Consider the following 25805-nt stretch of genomic DNA (forward strand, 5'->3'; position numbering starts at 1 on the left):
TCTTTATCTCTTTCACTAATTGGTTCGTCAAGCCAATCAAAATAACCACAATTCTTCGTCTAAAACAAGAAATGGGATTTAATGGCCTAAAGTTCAACAAATACACAACTAATGGAACTCACAAACATACCTTACAATTTCGGCATCCATAAAATCTCCTACCGGGATTTTCGTCCATCCATGATGTCATTATCACAGCCCTCAACCTTCTTCCATCAGTTTAGCGCTCACAAAACCTTGGATTTTGATGGTCTTGAAACTGACGTTCACTGCGCGAAGAGCCCGATCCACAACCACCGGAGACGGGATTGAAACTCACGGGTCCTCATGAAATGCAAGCACACGGTGAATCTCTATGCTAATTTCGCAAAACTTTGTAAGATATTCTCCAATTTGAAGGCAAGCATCGCGATTTAGGGTTCTTCAAACTAACGAATATCCCCAAATAAAAAGGGAGATTTCAGTTAGTTACTGGTGGGCCCCGCATAATAAAAAAAAGAAAAAGAAAATTTGATACGGACGACGTTATGTTGGCGTTAGGATTTAGGTTTTAATTGTTCGATTTTTATTACCATAGGGGTTTATTTGACACCCCCCCTTGCCATAAGGTGCTCAATGTCATAGGGGCTTACACGTTAAGGGCTAATCTGATACTTAACCCATAAAAATATAAAGGATAAACTATATTCCCTCCGTCCCACGAATCTTGAGTCACTTTCCTTTTTGGACCGTCTCACGAATCTTGAGTCATTTCGTTTTTTGGCAAAAAAAATTCCCTTTATTCACCTTTCACCTACCGAAAAGAATTGACTCAAGATTCGCGGGACGGAGAGAGTAATATATTTATAGATATATTATGTGTATAATTTATTAAATTACATAATTAACCTTAAATTAAGTATATATATGAGAGATATAATAGGCAAATCAAATTTTGTAAAATAAGGCTCTTTTATAATAGGTATAGATTTGTTTGAAATACTCCATTAATTTGTAATTATACAAACTTTTCAGGCTTTCAAAAATTGCACATGAATTTTTGTAATATTAATACTCAATTTATTAATTCTAAAAAAAATACTCAATTTAGTACTTTTTTTTTGAACTAGCACATAATTTTAAATTTCATTCAAATTGAAGCTGAATGCATTAACCTGATCAAATTAACGATAAAAAAAATAATAAAATATTAAATTACATAAAAAACAATAATTTATAATTAAATAGTTATAAATTTTAAATTATATGATTTATAAATTTAAAATTTATATTATGACCATCATATTGATCAGATTGAAATTTTAGACAATCAATTAAATGGCGTGCAAATCAAAATAATTATAGTGCTCTCTTTATCCACGAAAAAATTTATTAGATAAAAGGGACATCGATTTTTATTAAGTGTGTTGGAATGGTGAAAAAATATTTTAATTAGTATTGGAAAGTAAAAATGTGCACAAATTGAGTCGACTGAATCGATCGATTTTCGGTTGAATTTTTTTGCTAGGGTCGGTCGATTCGACTCATTATTTAAAAAAAAAAAATGATTTTTAAAATCGATTCAATTTTTCCGAATTTGGTCGGTCGAATACCGAACCGATATTTTTAAAAAATTTTTCCTATTCCTAACCTAACTTCCAAACCCAAATTTCATATTTTTTCATCTAATTTCTCTCTCACTCTCATGTCACCCCAAACCAGAAATCGTCTCCCCAACCCAAACCTAGAATTCGCCCCCCTACCCCCAGCCCCAGTCCAGACCGGCGACACCTTCCTCCGGCGAGACGTGCGGTAGCTGCCTTCGACTCCAGACCAGCGAGACGCGCTCCAGGCCTGCCGCAGCTGCTCTCCACTCCGGCGAGACCACGCCTCCAGGCCCACCGCAGCCCTCCAGTCCGGCGAGACCGCGCCTCCAGCCAGGCCTTCCGGTAGCGTCATTTCATTTAGTTTGTTTTCCAGTTACTAGTTGTAAAGTGTAAACACAAGGGTTAAATTAGCATTTTCCAAAGAAAAATAAAAATGCGTTCATCAACAGTAGAAGGTAGGGTTTTGGAGCACGAGTGCAGAGTGCTATTGGAAAGTGGAAATGCCTTGATTGGATGCTGAGTGTATTGCCTGTGATTTGGTATAGGGCTGACATGGATACTGGATTATCAGAGGAAGTCAAAACGCTTGAGGAATTTGTTGAAGGGCGCTTGAAACCTAATCTTGTGCGTGCTATTGCTGAACGGTATTTCTCAGTTCCCTCCTTTTCATTTCGTTAATGCAACTAATTCTGCAATTACTTTTAAAATTTTCGCATAGTATTCTTGTAAAACCAGTTTATGATTAAGGTCCTTCTTTATTTTTGAATTTGCATAAGGAGAATTTGTTCCAATAGAAGGCCCAAAATGATTGATTTTTTATGCTACTTTTGCAGGGACAAGGTCTTTGAGCGGCAGAAGATTTTGTATCCTTTGTGTTTCTATAACTTATTTACACTTTTTGGTCACTTGCATCTACGAGTTCAGGCTCCAGAAGTTATTTTTAGATTAATTAGGGTGTATAATAGTTTGATAATGGGTAACCTTATAGTGTATGATTTCAATACCTTGAATATTTTGGCTAGATTATTTGTTGAATTTGCTTTCCTTAGCTTGGTCGCCGTAGCTCTGACCTTAGAAAAAACATTGAAAACCTGGAGAAGAATACCGTGACCTGTATGAGGACGCTCGTCAACATTGGCACTGAAATCTATACGGAAGCTGAAGCGTAAGCTCACATCTTGTTAGTGACCTGTGCTATGACCACAATTGCTGTTAAGTTTTCCCGAGTTGTGGCCATGCAAATGTTTGTGTGAGAGGTCTTTCCTTTGCTGCAAAGACAAAGTAACAGATTCTGTTTGTTCTTGCTCAGCATCTAGTTTGCCTAAAGAATTGATTTTGGTACTTTTTGAATATTTAAATAGCTTTTATAGATTGTCTCTAACATGTAAACAAAACCTAAGTACATAGAGATATTTCATATGTGAAGCGATAACAAAAAGTACTTACTTTGTCTCTGAGAATTGATGGATATTTATTGGATATGGTGCTTTGAAATTTGCAGACGCCATCAACGTGGGTCTGAATTGACATGATTGGTTTTTGATTGAAGCTGGGATTGTAGATTAATGGTTTCTTATTTCTGCATATTTTCAGGCCAGATACCCAGCATATATTCGTTGAAGTAGGACATGGATTTTATGTGGAGTTTACTTGGTCTGAAGCTCTGAGTTATATTGCTGAAAGGGAAAAACTATTATCCAGGTACGTTTGCTAAAGTGGGATCGACCTAAGGAGTGTGAATTTGTGAGCCGCATATAAATTATGTTGCTCACATGCTGAATTTGGCCAAGTGAATGTGAACTTTTGTTCAAATCTCGACCTAGAGAGCTTAATTTGTAATTAACATTTGTTTGAAAAGGAAAAGGTCCTAATCTTGCTCAAGTTCTGCCTGCTGTAGCCTGTACCATTGAAGTCCACTTCCACTTTCTCTCTTAACGTGCATGTGTTTTGTGCATGTGTTTTGTTTCTTTCCTAGAAGATAAAAAAGAAAATTCAGAGGTACCTAAATTGGATGATTTACATTTTACCCCCTAAAACTAGTGATTGCTTGTTCTCTCAAAATGGAAACTGGTGTTTATCGGTGTTAGCAGTTGGCTTTTCTGGTTTACTTGGAGAGGTGGGCACTTTCATTGCCTTACCTGGTAGATCATAGTATCAGCATCAGTATCTCCAAAGTCGAATTTCCCTTTTTAGTTTAAGCTCCACCAATATCTTTTCTGGCCTCAGAATCCTGGATTCGTGTTGGTTAGTCGTGCATTGATCAACATAATGGTTTTGAAGCTTTGCATGAAATCTTTCGTGACCTTTTTATTGATTGTTATTTGAGTACTGAAGCTGATTTCCACTTTCTATTTGTAGGCAAATAGAGGAGTACACCAGCAAAATTGGAGCTATCAAAGTTCAAATTAAAGTGGTAAGTAACTATGCACAGCCTCTTTCTCCATATCTCCCAACTGTTACATTTGTTCACGCGCAAACATCTAAAACTAAAACTTCTGGAAAGAAGTTAAAGAGTCGACCTTTTCATGGAGAAAAGTTCCTTTTGCTGGATGTCCTCGTATAGTCGATGTTCATCATAAAGAACCTTAATATCTTGATGGTTTTGACAGGCATTGGAAGCAGTAAGGAAATTACTCAAGATACCAGATGCTGAGCTATAACCTTTACAATTCAACATCAAATTCTTCAGAGTTCAGATATTTTCGCATACCAAGTTTTTGCAATGAAATGAAACATGATTTTGATTGTGAGAGAAACTTAGAGATAGGAAAGAGTACTTTTTGGAGCAGAATGTATTGTCTGTAAAAATCTCCCCCCCCCCCCCCCCCCTCAATTCTTGTTCTTATTATCATGAAAGATGAGTGTTTTGTAGGCTTTAGGAATCAGGAGAAATGTCAATGACATCACAAAGGGGGAATTAAACAAATGGAGTTAATTAGGTATAACCGTATAATTACACAGGTAGCTATATTCTTTAAATTTCAAATTATTAACAATTTTTTTTTTTTTAAATGTATAAGGGTCAAAGACAGTGTGAATTTTAATTGTTACTATTTTACATGTTAGTTCAGTATAATTTTGTGCATTTAAGTATAATTATTATATTTTTATGAAAACGTTAAAAATAGTTTATAATTTATATCGTAAGTTATTCTATGGCGTTGGATATTTTTATGACTCGACCTTTTGTATAAACGTAGTGTTGGATAAAATCAAAATATACATACAGAAAATAAATAAAGAGATATTTTTATGACTCGACCTTTTGTATAAACGTAGTGTTGGATAAAATCAAAATATACATACAGAAAATAAATAAAGAGAAAAATATTACTCCGTACTTATATTTATGTGAATACAGCTCACGTTTATTCCTGTTAATGTTATCTTTTTTTATTTTATTCATTTAAAAAATACAAAAAGCCAAGTTTGTCACGCCATAAGTTAAATTATACTCAAATCTATATATATAAAAGCTAAAACATAGCAAGAAAAAACAATACAAAAAGCCAAGTTTGTCACACCATATCATTAATAGATCAATATGTGAAAGCTAAACCATAGCAAGAAAAAATACAAAGAGCCAAGTTTGTCATACCATATCACTAATAAATAACTGAGTTTTAAATATAAGAATTATTTTAAAATTTATTTATTTTTTAAATGCTCTCTCCGTTCCGCTGTATCTGTGACTCTTTTTATTTAAGGCGTCCCACTGTAAGTGTGACTCTTTCCTTTTTGGTAAAGATTTTTTCCTTTAAACATATTTTTACTTTTTCACCTACAAATAAAATACAATTTTTTTAATTTCGTGTAAAAAAAAAAGGTCTCACATACAGTAGGATTAGGGATGGCAATCGGGTACGACGGGTACGGATAGTGACTATCCATACCCATACCCACGAACTAAATGAATAGTGATTTTTAACCACGAAACTATCCATGGATATCAAATGGTATCCAAACCCGCTACCCGCGAATACCCGCTACCCGTCGGGTATCCCCGAACCCGCTATCCGGCGGGTATCCGTCACCCGCTATTCGCCGAATACCTACTATCCGCCGGATACCCGCCACCTACTATCCGCCGGATACTCACGAAACAAAATTTAAATATAAATTTACAACAAATTTAATAGAAAAAAAAGGTTAAGTACCAAATACCCCCAACGTTGGGGTCCCTATCGCGTATAGGACCCTATAATCAGGGTAGGCGCTGTTTACTACCTCAACGTGGCTAAACCTAAGCAAATCCCCCCCTAAAATACCAAATACCCCCCTGCATTAAGTCACCGTTGGGGGGTATTTGGTACTTAATACCTGACTATAGGGTCCTATACGCGATAGGGGCCCGACGTTGGGGGGATTTGCTTAGGTTTAGCCATGTTGAGGTAGTAAACAACGCCTACCCCTGACTATAGGGTCCTATACGCGATAGGGGCCCCAACGTTGGGGGTATTTGGTACTTAACCCTTAAAAAAATCAACACAAATAACATAGTTCAAATCTATATGTTGAAATCCACAAAGAACAATGTTTAAATTCAAATTCATCAACTAAAATATAAAATCCAACAAAATTCAATAATTGCTCAACAAAATTCAAATTTAAATTAGACTATTATAATTTGGGTCGTAGTTCAATTTCTGTTTGGGCCTATTTTAAGATATATGCTAGCCATAATCTCAAAATATATATTCAAAGCCCATATTTTATGGAATTTTTTGTGGATATTTGACGGGTAATTCACGGATAATTGACGGGTAATTGGCGGGTATTTTTTGTGGGTAAATGGGTTTCGCGGGTATGGATAGTAAGTATCCAAACCCATATCCACGAACTAAATGGATAGTGAATTGCAACCACAAAACTATCCGTGGATATTAAATGGTATTCAAACCCATCTAATAAGTTCGGATTTTCGCCGCGCGGGTAGATTGCCATCCCTAAGTAGGATGGAGGGAGTAACGTCTCAGTGTTGCTATCAAAGAAAGTAAGTAGTAGTAACTTCCAATATTTTGGACGTCATTTTGAACACTCCGCAATGAAAATGGCGCGCTGCCCGCCAAAACAGCTTGCCCTAAAAGCTGAAATTTAGGGTTTTAGATTTCAAAAATCAAACTGCACTATTCTTTCTCTGGAGTTGAAATTTCGCGTGAAGAAATCCCTTCCTGCACTCTACCTCCAATTTCGTCGGCGAGATTGTATCAGGTATGACCTATCGTTTCAATTCAATTTCGTTCGCTTGAAGTGCTCGGCCATCGAATCTCATTCGGCGTACCTGCAAATTGAAATGATTCAGTATCGTATTAACAGATTTACTCAGAAAGAGAGTATTTTTATTTATAAATCTTGTTAATTTAGTCGTTTCTGAAGCTGTACATTGTTGAAGTGAAAAATTTTATTTTGCTCCTTATGCATGTGATGCTAGTAGCTCGAAATGGCTTGGTGGGAAGGCTTAGATGAAACTCGAGTTCTGATTGCACAAGGTTTTTTTTCCCCCTTCGTTTAATTTATTTGAAGTAATGATGCATTTGGTTGAATTATTTTAGAAACGCTTAAGCATAATGTCTGCAGATCCTTCTACTAGCGGGAAAAATCAGGGTTCATTTTTATCACTACGGCATCCGAGAACAGGTAATATCCCACGAACTTCGTTTTGCCTCTCATTGAACAATATCAATTGTTTGCAATATTTTATGTGTTGTTATTATTTGAACCTGTAATGTTTTTTGCTCGTGTTACTGATTACGAGGCTTGGCCAATCTGCTCGATGTTGTTTTATTCCTTGTTAACCTGTTTCTGTGTTGAACTTCTTATATTTGAAAGCCTGTTACTTTGCATAATCTGGAGTTTAAGACTTTGGGATTATTATGTTGTGCAACCAGGGAACAAAGCGTGCTACCTCTGTGCTGATGGGGTACTTCAAGAGCTTCACTGGTTTAAGCAATCTTATGGATCCTGGTTCCTTGGGGATTATGTTTGTGAAGGTAATGATCGATGCCATTAGAATGATTGCAAGTTGGCAACTTATGTGCATCCTAATTGCCAAAGATAATGAATTTGGAAGATTCTGTCAAGCCTTGTTATATGCCAATCACCAAAATCTAGTTGCATTCTTTTTTAGCTGTTGTCTTGTTACAGTTGCCATGGTACCATCCACCTATATGAAAACATGTTACATGGGATTCTTATATAGTTTTTTGTGTTTTGCCGCCATGCAGATGGCCGTTTGTATACTGCCACTCCCGTTGATCCTGTTTTCATTCTTTTGCCAGTCTTTGAGGAAGCTCGAATGAAGGTTTGCTTTTGCTGTTGCTGTTAGTTTCCTGTTGGAACAAACTTCTTGTTCCTTACTAATATCAAATGCTTCTACTTAGATTTGTCAAACCCCTCTATACATGAAGTAAATTGCATGATCAATTATATTCTATAATCTGTATGTGACCTCTTTCAGCCTCTTATTACGATTTTGAATTTTCAACCAATGATTGGAATGGACATGTTGCTTGTATTTCCCTAATCATCAGTAGTGACGATTAATCTAATGAATGCAGAAAGGAAATGAAGCAGGGAAGTTTAGGCAACTTGATGAGATTATGTATATTCATGGGTTTCCTGGATATCAATCTCTGTCATCTGTTGCAGAGAAGGCTATGGAAGTTGTTTGTGATCTTAAAGGTAGTCCACTAGCTATTTCTTTTGAGAGTAATTAAATCCCCCTACATATTACGAATGTTGAACACATGCAACAGTTTGTTTTTTGGGTTTAAGTTTTTCTGGACATGATTTAAGTCACAATACTTCAATCACAGAAGTGTCTGGATATGGAGTATAAGCTTTGCTGGTTCTATGTAGATTTTGGTTACAAAAATGGATTAAATTGAGATCAACGGTTGATTTCTTTCTCAATTTGAACAGAAGTTGGGTCTACCAAGTTTTTCAGGCTCGATGACTTGAAGGTACTGAAGTGGTTATGTTATAAGGTTAGTCTCAACTCCTTTCCAAGTTAAGCATTACCTGCCATGAAATCATTACACATCAATTTTATATCCTGGCAATCGTGTTCCATTTTCTTTCCCGTTGCCCAACTGTCTAATATGTTTGAAATGCAGGTACAACAATTGAAGCAGACACTACAGACATTGGATAAGAATTATGCTGCCCGAGATGAGAAAGATACATGTATGTTATCATATTTTTATCACACTATTTTCCTGAAACTTGTCAAAGAAGAGCTTTAGGTTTATTGACCCAACATATCATCAATGCATGAAGTTTGTCATCATTCCATGCAACGTAAATTCCTTGACGTTCTTTTAGTAAACTACCAACTTGAAATCTCCACAAGCTGTATAATAACAGTTACCTTTGTGCCATCTTCACAGATGCCTAATGTTTTCTTCCCCTGCCAATGGCAAACATATCACTGTGCAAATTCAGCTAGTTTGCATGGAAAATGCTACATCGTATTTGTTTACCAAATTTCGTGCAGCATGAAGAGGCTGTAATCTTCAACAAACCTACCAATGGTTACTGATTAAGAATGTTTTCACGTTGCAGTGTTTGACGCAGTGACAATCATCCGGGAGTACTTGAAGGATGAGCCTTGGATAAATCTTCTATGCAACAAATTGAAGTACTGAGTACATCTTTTCAAGTTTATATCTGAAGCAAACTGAGACAATTTAGATCACCACTTTTCCTAGACATTTTCTTGAATATTGTCAAATTGCACTGGGTTGGGACTATTTTCTTTTATTTGTCGACACCTCTAAATTCTCAGTGCTCGCTTTTGCAGATTAAACGTAGAAGACTTGACAAAGACACAAGACGTCGCAGTGCTTCCGCCTTCCACAGGAAATGATCTCGGATCATTTACTTCGGTACAGGTACAAAGTCACTCACCCACTCAAACAAATCTGGTTTTAGTATGCAACTGCAAAGAACTCTGCTGTCTGCTAACTGCATCCATTGCTATGGAAATTCTGAGATCAATGCCGTTCGTTCCTTCAGGAGAGCAACGGGACGGGGAAGAATGCCTCACGGACTACTAGGCAACAAGCGAAGAAGGCGAAAGTGGAGAAAGATTCACAAAACATCAAGGACATGTTCAGCAGGGTTACTAGAAAGAGAGGGTAAGAAAGCTTTTCTTTACCATGAATTACATTCCTGTTATACAATGTGACATTTCTGGATTTTGATAGCATTTTCTAAGATCATTCAAAATGTAAAAGTGAGGAGCTTAGTTTATCATATGTATTCATGTGCATTTAATAGATCATTAGTTGATGCCCCACTTTGTGCTCTTATTCTTAAGACACATGGTATACCTTAAGACATAATAATATAATTAATTCCCACATTTTAAAAGACCCGTCGATCCATATCTCGCCCATTAATTGAATGCATCCAGCTATGAAACAACAAAAAGGAAGGTCAATGTTTTCAACTGACACACGTTTGGGCCGTGTTAACTCTCATCTACCGACTGTGTATCGCTTTGAATGCCGGTCATTTCAGAGAGACGCATGCATTCATGAACCCTAATATTTATTAATATGCGCTTTAGACAGGAATTGCTGCACTTTGCAAAAATCTACCATTTCAACTTCTTCCTCTCACCACTTTCGTCCCAATGGCTCAGACTCAGCAATACCTCGGTGCATGGACCGACGCAGAAACAAGCGAAGTGATCAAAGTGCTTCATTACAAAACTGGCGACGTAGACAAAGATATGTCGGACCCGCAGGAAGTGCGGCTCATGCTCGATGAAATAGAATCGTGCTTGGTTACCTTCACTCCTACTCAATTTCGCAGGACTCGCGACGAGATTCTGGGTAAAATAAAAGATTTCATCAAGACGTACAACAGGTTCGTCTCTTTCATTTCCAAATCCCAGATCATCTACGATGTTGAGTCCAACCTCGTTCGCGTCGAAGGAATCTACGACTACAACATGGTAAACACTCATTACTAAACTCAGTACTGTTATCAAAAATCGGCGAAAGTGGAGATCTGGACTTATTTGGTAATGAGTGTTTATCCTGTTGTAGTCGTAGATTTCTTCGACGCGAACGAGGTTGGACTCAACATCGTAGATGATCTGGGGTTTGGAAATGAAGGAGACGAACCTGTTGTACGTCTTGATGAAATCCTTTATTTGACCCAGAATCTCGCCGCGAGTCCTGCGAAATTGAGTAGGAGTGAAGGTAGCCAAGCACGATTCTATTTCGTCGAGCATGAGCCGCACTTCCTGCGGGTCCGACATATCTTTGTCTACGTCGCCGGTTTTGTAATGAAGCACTTTGATCACTTCGCTTGTTTCTGCGTCGGTCCATGCACCAAGGTATTGCTGAGTCTGAGCCATTAGGACGAAAGTGGTGAGAGGAAGAAGTGAAAGGGTAGATTTTTGCAAAGTGCGGCAGTGCCCGTCTAAAGCGCATAATAATAAATATTAGGGTTCATGAATGCACGCGTCTCTCCGAAATGACCGGCATTCAAAGCGATAAACAGTCGGTATATGAGAGTTAACATGGCCCAAACGTGTGTCAGTTGAAAACATTGACCTTCCTTTTTGTTGTTTCATAGCTGGATGCATTCAATTAATGGGCGAGATATGGATCGACGGGTCTTTTAAAATGTGGGAGTTAATAAAAAATATTAGTGGAAAATATTAATACAAATATTTTCGAATAATATTTTAATAAAAATATTAATAGTATGATACTCCCTCCGTCCACGAAAGAACTTTCTATTTTTCCTTTTTGAGACGTCCATAAAAGAACTTCCTTCCTATATTTGGACTATACCCCACCACTTATAATCCTCTTACTTTTCACTTTTCACAACTCCCAATATTACTTATAACACATTTTCACCACTCTCAATACACTCAACTACCTTTTATCCACTTTCAATACACTCAATAATATTTTTTCTTAAAACTCGTGTCATTCCCTCCTAGGAAGTTCTTTCATGGACGGATGGAGTATATATTAAGAAAATATATTAATAAAGAATGATAATGGAAAATATTCTCATATAATAACCCAATAAAAAATGGTGAGAAATATTAATGATATCACTAATAGTGTTGATCGTTGTTATGTTAAATTATGATTGTTATATTATAATTCTGAACTCTAAACTTATGTAAGTAAAAGCTTCACTTGTTATTTTTATAAATACCAAATTATAAATATAAATTTAAAACTTATGTTCATAATGTTAGTAATTGATTCACTTGTTATTTCAAAAATACTTCCTCCGTCCATGAAAGAACTTCCTATATTTCCTTTTTGGGACGTCCACAAAAGAACTTCCTATCTATTTTTGGACTATATCCCACCACTTATAATCTTCTTACTTTTCACTGTTCACAACTCCTAATATTAATTATAACACATTTTCACCACTTCCAATATACTCAACTACCTTTTATCCACTCTCAATACACTCAATAATATTTTTTCTTAAAACCCGTGCCACTCTCTCCTAGGAAGTTCTTTCATGGACGGAGGGAGTATCAAATTATAAATATAAGTTTTTAAACTTATATTTGAGATGTAAGTAAATGAATATCAAATTATATGTACAAGTTTCAAATTTATATCCGAGAATGATTAGTGGAAATTCAATTGGGGATTCTCAAATTTAAGTATGATTAGTTGAAATTCAATTGGGGATTCTCAAAATTCATGTATGATTAGTTAAAAATTGATTGAGGATTCTGAAATTCAAGTATGATTAGTGGGTAATCGATTGCAGATTGTCAAATTCAAGTATGATTAGATGAAAATTTATCGAGGATTCTCAAATTCAAGCATGATTAATGAAAAATCGATTGAGGATTCTCAAATTTAAGTTTTCTTTTACTATTTCTCTTATTCTTAACTCTCTTTTTTTTCTTTTTTCTTTTTTTGATATTTCGACTTTTAGCAAATTATGTAAGCCTTTTTATTTCATACTAAATTTTCAATATTTTAGGATACCATGTCACTTTTATAAAAATGAGGCATATTATATATTACAATCTATATTAAGAAGAAAATTATAATTCTGACATTGAAAATGGATATTTGGGAATGTTTGTTAATACAAGAATGATGTAACTATTTTTCTTGATTTGGTTAATTATTTATTTATAAAAACATTAAAACTCTTTTTTTCTATTTTTTCTATTTTGATTCTTTTTTCTAACGATTGTCAACTTCGACTCACAAAAAAATAGAATTTCATATATTATATAGATTTATTCAATTTTTGTTTATGTTTTTTGTATGAATTATTTATCTATTTATTTATTTTATTAATATATTTGTTGTTATTTGTTTTTTGATATATTTAAATATGGACTTTTAGTAATAATATAGTTTGGACTATTGATTTTTTTATATTGATAGTTAAGTACTATTTGCTTAAAATGAGACCAAATTAAATTATTTACTTTACAATCTATAAATTTAACTATTATTACACTATGCTCATGAAATTTAATATTACACTCATTGACTTGATAATATTATTATTTTACACTACTTCAAATCAAATACTTATATTTTAATTAATATAAATTATTTTTATTATCTATTAATCTAACTCATAAATGATGATATTTTAATTTTTATTATCTATTAATCTAACTCATAAATGATGATATTTTAATATTTTTTTATAATTTATTTTTTTTAAATAATAAAATATAGTATACCTAGCAGGTTGCTCGCAGGGGGATATTCATCAAAATTTCCCATAATTTGAGTTTGAATGGGTTAAATTAAAATCAATAAGACACGATTAAAAAAAAAAGCCCACTAGCCCACTACTTAAACTATATAGTGAAAAAGTTGTGTTAACCTAATTTATCTACTTTTCATGCGCCGCGCCTGTGTATTGACTATTTCTTCTTCTTCTTCTTCTTCTTTTTTCCATCTCCCGTAAGTCTGCAATTTTTTTTTCGTACACTTTCTTTCTTCTTATTTTTAGTACTATTATATTATTTTTGAAATTATTACAAATCTGATACTCCCTCCGTCCCAATAAAAGTGGCCACCTTTCTATTTTGGTTTGTCCCACTAAAAGTGGCCACTTTCTTAAAATAGAAATATTTACTTTAATTAAATCATACTCCCTCCGTCCGTGAATTAAAGCCCCATTTACTGTTGGGCACGGAGACTAAGAAAGCTGAAAAAGGTGTTGTAGGTAAAAGATAAGGGTAGTTGTTTACTTTTTGCTAATCTTTACTTAAGAGAATGCTTTTACTTTATTGACTTTAAGCTTTCCATTTAATTTTATGTTTCAATTTAAGTCTTAATTTTATGTTTCATTGATTAATTAATTTAAAGAAACAAAATTGGCTCCACCTGTGTTGCTGCCAAAATAAATTCATTAAAATTGAATAGGCATAGGCAAAAATTCAAAGAAACAAAAAGGATGGTACACGTGTGTTGCTGCCAAAATAAATTCATTAAAATAGGCATCATCCAAATTGGCTCCAAAACTTTGGAGCCAAAAGTACAAGGGCCCGCCATTTACACTATAAATCCATGAATATACCTCATTCAATTCCCACCTAATTTTCCTTAAATCCTACTGTATCTGGCAGAACAAAAAATGGCTATAGAAAGGCCAAAGTTAGAAGATGATCAAAGAAACAAAGTTGCCCAGTGGCTGTTAGAGCATAGCAGTGAAGGCAAACTTCGCCATGGAGCAAAAAAAGAGGCGGCACTTCACTTCAAAGTAAACTTGAAGACCATTTGGAGGATTTGGAGCCATGTCTCCAATCAAAGAGCATCCGGTGTACCTGTCCAGGTTAAATCAATTAGAAAAGGATGTATACACAAGGATAAGATGCTCATTGATGGTGAAAAAGTCAAAAAACTTTCAGTTTTAGAAAGAAGTACACTGAGATGCATGTCGACTCACCTAGGAGTGTCTAAATCTTTGCTTCATCAATGGGTGAAGGAGAAAAAACTGAAACCACATACAAATGCCATAAAACCCTTCCTTACCACACAAAACAAGCTATGTAGGCTGAGGTGGAGCCTTAAACAGCTGAGTGGGGTCAGTGAGGATGGTTTTATACCATTTCAAAGTATGTACAACACTATCCACATCGATGAAAAATGGTTCTATCTTACCAAAACCAATGATAGATACTACCTGCTGCCCGATGAGGAAGAACCACATAGGACATGCAAATCAAAAAGGCATATTGAAAAAATCATGTTTATGTGTGCTGCTGCGAGGCCGATCATTGATGAAGATGGCACAGTCATATTCGATGGAAAGTTAGGCATTTATCCTTTCATAACCACAGAGCCAGCACAAAGGAACTCGAAAAACAGAGTGAAAGGTACGCTGGAAGTTAAGGCAATTGCAGCAATCACTAAGCCCATCATTAGAGACTGCCTTATAAAACAGGTAAGCATGCTCAATTTTTTTTTATTAAATGCTATCAGAATATTTGCAAATTCATCATATAGCCTTAATCTGGCAGATGGTTCCTGACTTCATGGCCAAGTGGCCGAAGACATCAAGCAAGCACATATATATCCAACAAGATAATGCCAAACCACACATTCAAGCAAATGATCCAGAGTTTCAAGCGGTTGCAAATACTAATGGATTTAAATTCCAATTAGTATGCCAGCCAGCTAATTCACCGGATACAAATGTCAACGACCTCGGGTTTTTCAGAGCTATTCAGAGCCTAAAAGATCAAAAACCAGCCAAGAATGTCGAGGAGTTACTAGAGAATGTGAAAGCTGCGTACGAGGAATACCCACCAGAGAAGCTCAACAATGTTTTCCTAACCTTACAAGGCTGCTATCAAGAGATAATCAAGTGTAAGGGTGGGAACAACTACAAGATTCCACATATGAATAAAGAAAGATTGTCCAGGCAGGGGATTTTACCACGATGTATTCAAGTTGAAGAATCACTTGTCAAGGAAAGTCTAGAGTTCCTACAGATGGAATCAAGTGAAGAAGGAGAGCTTTTAAGGCTTGAAGATGTCATAGAAGGGCTGAATGAAGTGTTACTTATAGACTAGAATTCTGTAGAAGCCTATGTAATTACAGGTGAAAATGTTTACAAGGACAAACACCATGCATGTTTTTGGGGTGTTTGGAATGTAAACTTTTTGTAGATGTTGCCCTCAGACTTTAACATCATCACTGGGCTATTACAATTACCTCAATTGGCACCAATGTCACTCAATCGGCACCAAAGTCACTCAATCGGCACCAACGATGCCGATTGTGCACCAAAGATGCACAATCGATATCACAGGTACATAGAGAGCATCACAGGTACACAGAGAGCAACAAAGGTACACAATCGGCATTCACCATGCAAAACATAAGGCATCACAGAGAACAAATAGAGCATCACAGGTACACAATGAAGGCAGACAGAGAACTCAATCAAGAGCACAGAGAAGGCAGCAAACACATAAGGCATCACCAGCCATCCCCACCAAAGAAGCTGAAATGAAAACACACATAAGGCATCACCAGCCATCCCCACCAAAGTAAAAATCACAATTTCACCTGGTTTAACAGAACGAGAAAACCTGATTCGCTTGGCCTCCTCGCGCTCTCGTCTAAAATATTCTCAAAGGTCTGAAATTCGAGCGGCCTTCTCCCGATCGCGTCTGAAAGATTCGCGGAGCTCTGAGATTCGATCGGTTTTTTCCCTCTCTCGTCTGATGTGTTCAGAGAGATGGAAGCCGTCAGAATCATAGTCCGGTGATTCAGAGAGAGATTCCTCCGATTCAGAGAGAGGGAGGCCCGGCGGCTCAGTTTCTAGCAGCAACCACGGCGCCGCTTCAGCTACCGGCGAGATTTGCTCCAATTCAGAGAGAGGAAGACGAGCCGCTTTAGTATCTGGCAGCAACCATGGCGCCGCTTCAGCTACCGGCGAGATCTGCTCCGATTCAGAGAGAGGGAGACGAGCCGCTTCAGTATCTGGCAGCAACCATGGCGCCGCTTCAGCTACCGGCGAGATCTGCTCAGATTCAGAGAGAGGGAGACGAGCCGCTTCAGTATCTGGCAGCAACCATGCCGCCGCTTCAGCTACCGGCGAGATCTGCTCCGATTCAGAGAGAGGGAGACGAGCCGCTTCAGTATCCGGCAGCAACCACGGCGCCGCTTCAGATACCGACGTCGTTTTCTCCGATTCAGAGAGAGGGAGGCCCGGCGGCTCGGTTTCAGCCATCAACCACGGCGCCAATTCACAGAGATTAGAGGCCGGGGTTTCCGGCACAATCGATTCAGTTTCAAAGGGATGATCCATGGAGTAACACAACAATGGTAGATTTAGGAAGAACAAGAGAGAGACGATGCTCTGAGAGAAGAACCAGATGAAAAAGTCTAGGGTTTGGTAGAGAGAGAGGGGCAACTGCGAAATGTGGAATTCTCTAGAATTCCATTTGATAGACATAAATTTAATGGGGCTTTAATTAAGGATGAATACTTAATGAATAATTAAGTAGGTTAAAAAATTAGGTGGGATAATTAATGGCAAAGGGTAGTAATTTAAAGTAAAGAGGGAGGGTAAAAGGGACAAAAAGGCAAATGGGGCTTTAATTCGCGGACAAATATTTAGAGGCAAATGGGGCTTTAATTCGCGGACGGAGGGAGTATTAATTAATTTAATTAAAGATTCTAACTAAACCTAAACACTACTCAAATAAACACACACACACACACAATACACACAAACACACGCACACTCGGCCGCTGCCCCCCTCCCGCTTTCTTCTTCTCTATCTTACTTCTACTCCGGCGAACAACAGCAGCGCCGGCCGCCGCCCCGTCCCCGACCTCCTTCTCACTCGTCTCTGCTCTATCCCTCTCTCTCGTTGCGCTCACACACACCCCGAAAGCGTCGTTTCACGCACACAGACGCACAAATCTGAGGGTGGTCGGCGGCGTGGCTGCCTAGATCTGAGGGCGGTCGGCGATGGTGGAGGTGGTTGGTGGACGTCGCCAACCACCAAATAATTCCTGCGGAATTACCAAAATAAATTAGTATAATGGTAAGCAGGGTCGATCCCACAGAGAGCAGTTAAAAACCATTCAAATCCCTAAATCTATAAAAACGGTGATGCCACCACGCCTTAAATTTAAGTGGAGTTAATTAAACTAAGAATGCATAATTAAATCAAATAAAATACGCTTGAATTAAATCAATAAAAAGGGTAATTCGGCTCAAATAAATCCACTCTAATTCAACTATGATCCTCGACGCAATAATTAATCAATCCCTATCAACCAACCAGTTATAGGATACCGTGAAACGCAACGGACGTACCCCAATTCCTACTTACTGTGTCGATAAACAGCTGGAGACGTCAGACCTGCTTATTTCCCTTATTAAAATATAACCTAGCTGGAGACGCCAGACCTAGATTTAATATTCTAATAGCATTAAGATGAAGGAACCCAATTTATATCAATTATCCTAGAGACGCTAGTAATAATTAATATACCAATTAATTCCCCCTACGAACACGGTAGTTGTATCACTAATTAGTCCAATTCCTACAATTACGGATTGGCATGAACTAATTGACTGTAATCCAATTAAACTTAAGTTGATCAGGCTTAAATAAAATCAGAATTATCTTGGAACCTAGGAATTAATCGGAATCAATAGGAATCAATTTTAAACCAATTAGGTCTCACAGATCATTAAATTAGAGTTTCATTATTCTCGCCGAATTAAAGATTTAGCTACTCATGCTTAAAATAAAAACAATCAAATAAATAAAAATAAACATAAATAAATAACGAACAATACTAAGAAAATAAATTGCACGAATTGAAATAACCCTTGAATCAACCCAAAACTCGTTGCCCTTGATCAATTCCAATCCAGCCGCTATTCCAGAAACAAATGCAAGAATTAAACTAAATTAAACTTTGAAAGCGAAGGACTAAAAAAACGTGGGAATCGAAAATTTGCATGAAGAAAAAGGGTTGCATGAATTAAAAGTCAACTACTATCACTAATTCAAATATTGCGGCTGCAAGGTATGTAAAAGTGTGTGTTCCTCAAAATTAAAACCTAACTAATATATATATCTCCTAACTATGCGGCCCTAACACCAAAATAAGGAAATAAATCCCTTCTAGGCCGCTTAAACCAAAATAACATGGGCTTCGGCCCTAAACTTAATTAAGTCCAAAATAAAATAAAACTAAGAGTTTTGAGCTTTATAAAAAAATATAACAATTAAATTAAAAGCTCAATCTCTACTTTCTTCCATCTTCACGTCAAATCCCATCGCAAACTCGTCTGTCTCCACTTTCTTCCAATTAGCAGCTCCATCTCCAATTCTTCTCATTCCTGCGCCAAAACATAGCAAAACATGTAATATCACATGAAACCACGGCAAAACGCACACTAAACTAGGTAGCTAAAATACACACATCAAATCCCCTCACACTTAGATCATACTTGTCCTCAAGTATGAAATAAGAGAAGAATTAATGGTGAAATTCAGCCCCTAGAAGCAACTCCCTTCCTTGACACGAAGACTCTAGAAACGAACGAACGGAAAACAGACACAACAACACACGCAAAGAACAGGAAAATAAAAAGGGAAACGAGACAAGACACGAACAACCAAACGACTAGCCAAGCAATATCAAAGCATCAGGAATGCAACGGTCTATCAAATCGAATCATGCAATTCACCATCACTTCCCAACTCTCGAACTAAAAACATGAACCTCCAAAGTGTGTTTCCATCATCAATCTAGTCCAAATTAGGCAACAATGAGTGCAACTCTCACGCTCATTCAATCTTTCCATAAGATAAGGTAATTCTCACACAAGAAGAAACTCCAATTAGTCATGATATTTCGCAGTCACATTATGGCTCAAAAAGGTCTTTCTTCTTTGGTTGTAATGGGGCTAAGGACTATCAATGATGTAGGCACGATCCTACGGGTCCTAAGCTCAAACATTGAAGATCAAATATCGTGCATGCTCGAATCAAATCACACCCAAGAAATCTAAACATATGAAGAATAACCTCCAACTCAACCATGGGCAACAATCATCAAACAACTCAATGCATGTATACTAATTCAACCTTGGTGCAACCTTTATTTTCTCTCTCTTTTTTTTTTTTTTTTTTTTTTTTTTTTTTCTGCACCACTCATTAAAACAACACAATCATGCAAAGAGTACATCAAAAACAATCTGCCCAACTGTCAAAATCCTCCTCTGTTCGGCCAAACAGACCATCCGTCCTAGATTAGAATGCAATTTCGGCTCGGTTCTGTTTGGGCAAACAAGTATCCTTATGCACATTCCTCAAAAATTCACTTAAGATGTAATTCAATTCTAACATGCACAATGGGACCAAAGAGAAGGTTCAGAAAAAACAAGCCTTGACTATATATATATATATAGTGACTAATATGAACAATCACGGCAAGGCTCAAACATGGCTCACTAGGGGTTAGTGTACGGGTAGGAATTCAAAAGCAGGCCAATTGGCTACCCTAGTGCCTCTTATCATTCACCACATATGACACACTTGATATCACGACTTCATGGATAATCAAATCTCTCAAAACAAAGAATAGTAGAGAGTGCTCTACTCTATTAGGCTCAACACCTCACTTATGTGTAGTTTAGATTCACTCATCGCCCTTATTTTGTCATTCCAGACATCATGTAATCAAAACACACATTGTCAATCACAAGCTCTCAATTCTTAAGTCGGGAAAGATCAAGTTATCACACATTTTCAATCTAACAGCATGCTCCAACACTGAGCTTATCAATTACTTTGGCTAGAAGACTCACAAGACTCAACATAAACTGACTTAACAAGCAAAGACTCAACAACGCCCCCCCTCACACTTAAATTTTGCTTGCCCTCAAGCAACACAAAATAACACATAAGGAAGGGACAACGAAAAACACAAAACACACTCAAAACAGAAAAAACCAACACAAGAACAAACAAAACGAAAAGGAAAAAGGAAAGGAATCACCGCGCGCGCTGCCGCCGCAGGTCCTGTCTGATCGTGGCGCTCAGATTGGCTATGCTCTCCTGCAATGCTGCGACGTGCCTGTCCATCCTCGCAAACTGCTGCGTCACCTCTGCTCGGAACTGCCCGAACTCATCCCGCAAGCTCTGGAGATCCAAACTCAAAGCTTCTAATGAAACTGGACCTGCAGGAGCACCAATGCTCGGGGGGTTCTCCCCCGGCTCATAAAAGCGAGGCTCGCCATCCGAGTTAAAGTAGAAAACTCGGGCGGTGGCCAAGATGTCAAGGTCAAAGCGGGATGGTCCCTTGCACAAGGTCATAGAAGAGTGAGCAGTAAAATCAAAGTTACGGGCAATGAAAATACCAAGAAAGTGGCATAAAGTGAGGTGACGTGCAGGGTGTGTGCTGATATGATGCATGCTTGATGCGATCCAATATCCTAAGTTTACTTTCAATCCCTCATGCATGCATCGCAAAAAGAACAGATCAACCCCACTAACTTTGGAGAAAGTAGTCGATCTACCAGTCAGATTGTAAAATAGAAATAGATGACACATTCTCAATACTGGATCCACTACATCACACACAGAAGACCGGGACGCATCAAACGGCGACGCTGCCGGCCGAGCAAGTATGGCCCAAGACACCCCTGCATTCCCTACATCCGACTCTACAGACCCTAATCCACAATAAGCAGCCCTGAAATCATGTTCTACCACCTCCTCCATCGTACAAATTCCTAACTTCACTGACCATTCAACCAACGACAGATCGTGGTGCATATTGAACAGACGAAAGGAAATGCATTTTTTGTCAATATCAGTTGTATCATTAAATTTAAATGTAGAGAAAAATTCGAGAGCAAGTTCTTGATACACTGGATATGAAGACTCACATAATAGCCACGACCAACCAATTTTTTCAAAATACCCAACAAAACTGTCCTTCACACCAAGACGTTCAGTAGCAGCAACTGTCCTTCACACCAAGACGTTCAAAACTGTCCTCGATTTCAGCCGGGTCCGAGAACTCTACCGGGAACTTTTGGGCAGCGGCCTCATCTCCCATTTTGGCGGAGGAGGCATCTGAATCGGCGAAGGTGTGAAGGACAGTTTTGTTGCTATTGAACGTCTTGGTGTGAAGGACAGTTTTGTTGGGTATTTTGAAAAAATTGGTTGGTCGTGGCTATTATGTGAGTCTTCATATCCAGTGTATCAAGAACTTGCTCTCGAATTTTTCTCTACATTTAAATTTAATGATACAGCTGATATTGACAAAAAATGCATTTCCTTTCGTCTGTTCAATATGCACCACGATCTGTCATTGGTTGAATGGTCAGTGAAGTTAGGAATTTGTACGATGGAGGAGGTGGTAGAACATGATTTCAGGGCTGCTTATTGTGGATTAGGGTCTGTAGAGTCGGATGTAGGGAATGCAGGGGTGTCTTGGGCCATACTTGCTCGGCCGGCAGCGTCGCCGTTTGATGCGTCCCGGTCTTCTGTGTGTGATGTAGTGGATCCAGTATTGAGAATGTGTCATCTATTTCTATTTTACAATCTGACTGGTAGATCGACTACTTTCTCCAAAGTTAGTGGGGTTGATCTGTTCTTTTTGCGATGCATGCATGAGGGATTGAAAGTAAACTTAGGATATTGGATCGCATCAAGCATGCATCATATCAGCACACACCCTGCACGTCACCTCACTTTATGCCACTTTCTTGGTATTTTCATTGCCCGTAACTTTGATTTTACTGCTCACTCTTCTATGACCTTGTGCAAGGGACCATCCCGCTTTGACCTTGACATCTTGGCCACCGCCCGAGTTTTCTACTTTAACTCGGATGGCGAGCCTCGCTTTTATGAGCCGGGGGAGAACCCCCCGAGCATTGGTGCTCCTGCAGGTCCAGTTTCATTAGAAGCTTTGAGTTTGGATCTCCAGAGCTTGCGGGATGAGTTCGGGCAGTTCCGAGCAGAGGTGACGCAGCAGTTTGCGAGGATGGACAGGCACGTCGCAGCATTGCAGGAGAGCATAGCCAATCTGAGCGCCACGATCAGACAGGACCTGCGGCGGCAGCGCGCGCGGTGATTCCTTTCCTTTTTCCTTTTCGTTTTGTTTGTTCTTGTGTTGGTTTTTTCTGTTTTGAGTGTGTTTTGTGTTTTTCGTTGTCCCTTCCTTATGTGTTATTTTGTGTTGCTTGAGGGCAAGCAAAATTTAAGTGTGAGGGGGGGCGTTGTTGAGTCTTTGCTTGTTAAGTCAGTTTATGTTGAGTCTTGTGAGTCTTCTAGCCAAAGTAATTGATAAGCTCAGTGTTGGAGCATGCTGTTAGATTGAAAATGTGTGATAACTTGATCTTTCCCGACTTAAGAATTGAGAGCTTGTGATTGACAATGTGTGTTTTGATTACATGATGTCTGGAATGACAAAATAAGGGCGATGAGTGAATCTAAACTACACATAAGTGAGGTGTTGAGCCTAATAGAGTAGAGCACTCTCTACTATTCTTTGTTTTGAGAGATTTGATTATCCATGAAGTCGTGATATCAAGTGTGTCATATGTGGTGAATGATAAGAGGCACTAGGGTAGCCAATTGGCCTGCTTTTGAATTCCTACCCGTACACTAACCCCTAGTGAGCCATGTTTGAGCCTTGCCGTGATTGTTCATATTAGTCACTATATATATATATATAGTCAAGGCTTGTTTTTTCTGAACCTTCTCTTTGGTCCCATTGTGCATGTTAGAATTGAATTACATCTTAAGTGAATTTTTGAGGAATGTGCATAAGGATACTTGTTTGCCCAAACAGAACCGAGCCGAAATTGCATTCTAATCTAGGACGGATGGTCTGTTTGGCCGAACAGAGGAGGATTTTGACAGTTGGGCAGATTGTTTTTGATGTACTCTTTGCATGATTGTGTTGTTTTAATGAGTGGTGCAGAAAAAAAAAAAAAAAAAAAAAAAAAAAAAGAGAGAGAAAATAAAGGTTGCACCAAGGTTGAATTAGTATACATGCATTGAGTTGTTTGATGATTGTTGCCCATGGTTGAGTTGGAGGTTATTCTTCATATGTTTAGATTTCTTGGGTGTGATTTGATTCGAGCATGCACGATATTTGATCTTCAATGTTTGAGCTTAGGACCCGTAGGATCGTGCCTACATCATTGATAGTCCTTAGCCCCATTACAACCAAAGAAGAAAGACCTTTTTGAGCCATAATGTGACTGCGAAATATCATGACTAATTGGAGTTTCTTCTTGTGTGAGAATTACCTTATCTTATGGAAAGATTGAATGAGCGTGAGAGTTGCACTCATTGTTGCCTAATTTGGACTAGATTGATGATGGAAACACACTTTGGAGGTTCATGTTTTTAGTTCGAGAGTTGGGAAGTGATGGTGAATTGCATGATTCGATTTGATAGACCGTTGCATTCCTGATGCTTTGATATTGCTTGGCTAGTCGTTTGGTTGTTCGTGTCTTGTCTCGTTTCCCTTTTTATTTTCCTGTTCTTTGCGTGTGTTGTTGTGTCTGTTTTCCGTTCGTTCGTTTCTAGAGTCTTCGTGTCAAGGAAGGGAGTTGCTTCTAGGGGCTGAATTTCACCATTAATTCTTCTCTTATTTCATACTTGAGGACAAGTATGATCTAAGTGTGAGGGGATTTGATGTGTGTATTTTAGCTACCTAGTTTAGTGTGCGTTTTGCCGTGGTTTCATGTGATATTACATGTTTTGCTATGTTTTGGCGCAGGAATGAGAAGAATTGGAGATGGAGCTGCTAATTGGAAGAAAGTGGAGACAGACGAGTTTGCGATGGAATTTGACGTGAAGATGGAAGAAAGTAGAGATTGAGCTTTTAATTTAATTGTTATATTTTTTTATAAAGCTCAAAACTCTTAGTTTTATTTTATTTTGGACTTAATTAAGTTTAGGGCCGAAGCCCATGTTATTTTGGTTTAAGCGGCCTAGAAGAGATTTATTTCCTTATTTTGGTGTTAGGGCCGCATAGTTAGGAGATATATATATTAGTTAGGTTTTAATTTTGAGGAACACACACTTTTACATACCTTGCAGCCGCAATATTTGAATTAGTGATAGTAGTTGACTTTTAATTCATGCAACCCTTTTTCTTCATGCAAATTTTCGATTCCCACGTTTTTTTAGTCCTTCGCTTTCAAAGTTTAATTTAGTTTAATTCTTGCATTTGTTTCTGGAATAGCGGCTGGATTGGAATTGATCAAGGGCAGCGAGTTTTGGATTGATTCAAGGGTTATTTCAATTCGTGCAATTTATTTTCTTAGTATTGTTCGTTATTTATTTATGTTTATTTTTATTTATTTGATTGTTTTTATTTTAAGCATGAGTAGCTAAATCTTTAATTCGGCGAGAATAATGAAACTCTAATTTAATGATCTGTGAGACCTAATTGGTTTAAAATTGATTCCGATTAATTCCTAGGTTCCAAGATAATTCTGATTTTATTTAAGTCTGATCAACTTAAGTTTAATTGGATTACAGTCAATTAGTTCCTGCCAATCCGTAATTGTTGGAATTGGACTAATTAGTGATACAACTACCGTGTTCGTAGGGGGAATTAATTGGTATATTAATTATTACTAGCGTCTCTAGGATAATTGATATAAATTGGGTTCCTTCATCTTAATGCTATTAGAATATTAAATCTAGGTCTGGCGTCTCCAGCTAGATTATATTTTAATAAGGGAAATAAGCAGGTCTGACGTCTCCAGCTGTTTATCGACACAGTAAGTAGGAATTGGGGTACGTCCGTTGCGTTTCACGGTATCCTATAACTGGTTGGTTGATAGGGATTGATTAATTATTGCGTCGAGGATCATAGTTGAATTAGAGTGGATTTATTTGAGCCGAATTACCCTTTTTATTGATTTAATTCAAGCGTATTTTATTTGATTTAATTATGCATTCTTAGTTTAATTAACTCCACTTAAATTTAAGGCGTGGTGGCATCACCGTTTTTATAGATTTAGGGATTTGAATGGTTTTTAACTGCTCTCTGTGGGATCGACCCTGCTTACCATTATACTAATTTATTTTGGTAATTCCGCAGGAATTATTTGGTGGTTGGCGACAGCTGCAGCAAGCTTCGTGAGACGTACGATGGAATAGTACACATCGTGTCCGATTTACAGATGTCGTCGTTTTCACAATAAAACGCAACTGTTGTT

The 25805-nt window shown here is 37.6% G+C and overlaps 3 protein-coding genes across 9 annotated transcripts; all 3 read left to right on the forward strand.

The window, feature by feature from the left end:
• The first annotated feature begins 1633 nt into the window (after window positions 1-1633).
• On the forward strand, window positions 1634-4442 carry LOC131025169 (uncharacterized). 3 transcript variants are annotated; one of them, XR_009102100.1, is made up of 7 exons: window positions 1634-2230; window positions 2420-2449; window positions 2650-2751; window positions 3180-3287; window positions 3677-3830; window positions 3945-3999; window positions 4196-4442. XR_009102100.1 is itself a non-coding variant. In XM_057954804.1 (7 exons), the coding sequence occupies exons 2-7, from the start codon at window positions 2139-2141 to the stop codon at window positions 4244-4246; spliced, it is 438 nt and encodes a 145-aa protein (XP_057810787.1). In that variant the 5' UTR covers window positions 1639-1928; window positions 2132-2138; the 3' UTR covers window positions 4247-4442. The 3 variants fall into 3 exon arrangements, 2 of the variants coding, with proteins under 2 accessions (XP_057810785.1, XP_057810787.1); XM_057954804.1 differs by lacking the exon at window positions 3677-3830 and having other exon boundaries at window positions 1639-1928; window positions 2132-2230; XM_057954802.1 differs by lacking the exon at window positions 3677-3830 and having other exon boundaries at window positions 1638-2230.
• Window positions 4443-6525: 2083 nt separating this feature from the next.
• On the forward strand, window positions 6526-25805 carry LOC131025171 (uncharacterized). Of its 5 annotated transcripts, none has more exons than XM_057954806.1 (12): window positions 6560-6797; window positions 7018-7075; window positions 7164-7223; window positions 7475-7576; window positions 7811-7887; window positions 8144-8267; window positions 8508-8572; window positions 8702-8771; window positions 9150-9225; window positions 9388-9478; window positions 9603-9724; window positions 25688-25805. In XM_057954806.1, the coding sequence occupies exons 2-12, from the start codon at window positions 7027-7029 to the stop codon at window positions 25788-25790; spliced, it is 939 nt and encodes a 312-aa protein (XP_057810789.1). In that variant the 5' UTR covers window positions 6560-6797; window positions 7018-7026; the 3' UTR covers window positions 25791-25805. The 5 variants fall into 5 exon arrangements, with proteins under 5 accessions (XP_057810793.1, XP_057810789.1, XP_057810790.1 ...); XM_057954807.1 differs by having other exon boundaries at window positions 7021-7075; XM_057954809.1 differs by lacking the exon at window positions 25688-25805 and adding an exon at window positions 24353-24712 and having other exon boundaries at window positions 6562-6797.
• LOC131025170 (uncharacterized) lies at window positions 14200-15763 on the forward strand. Its single transcript, XM_057954805.1, has 2 exons — window positions 14200-15011; window positions 15088-15763. The coding sequence occupies exons 1-2, from the start codon at window positions 14202-14204 to the stop codon at window positions 15640-15642; spliced, it is 1365 nt and encodes a 454-aa protein (XP_057810788.1). The 5' UTR covers window positions 14200-14201; the 3' UTR covers window positions 15643-15763.

This window comes from Salvia miltiorrhiza, chromosome 5 (assembly GCF_028751815.1).
Source record: "Salvia miltiorrhiza cultivar Shanhuang (shh) chromosome 5, IMPLAD_Smil_shh, whole genome shotgun sequence".
Classification (NCBI taxonomy): domain Eukaryota; kingdom Viridiplantae; phylum Streptophyta; class Magnoliopsida; order Lamiales; family Lamiaceae; genus Salvia; species Salvia miltiorrhiza.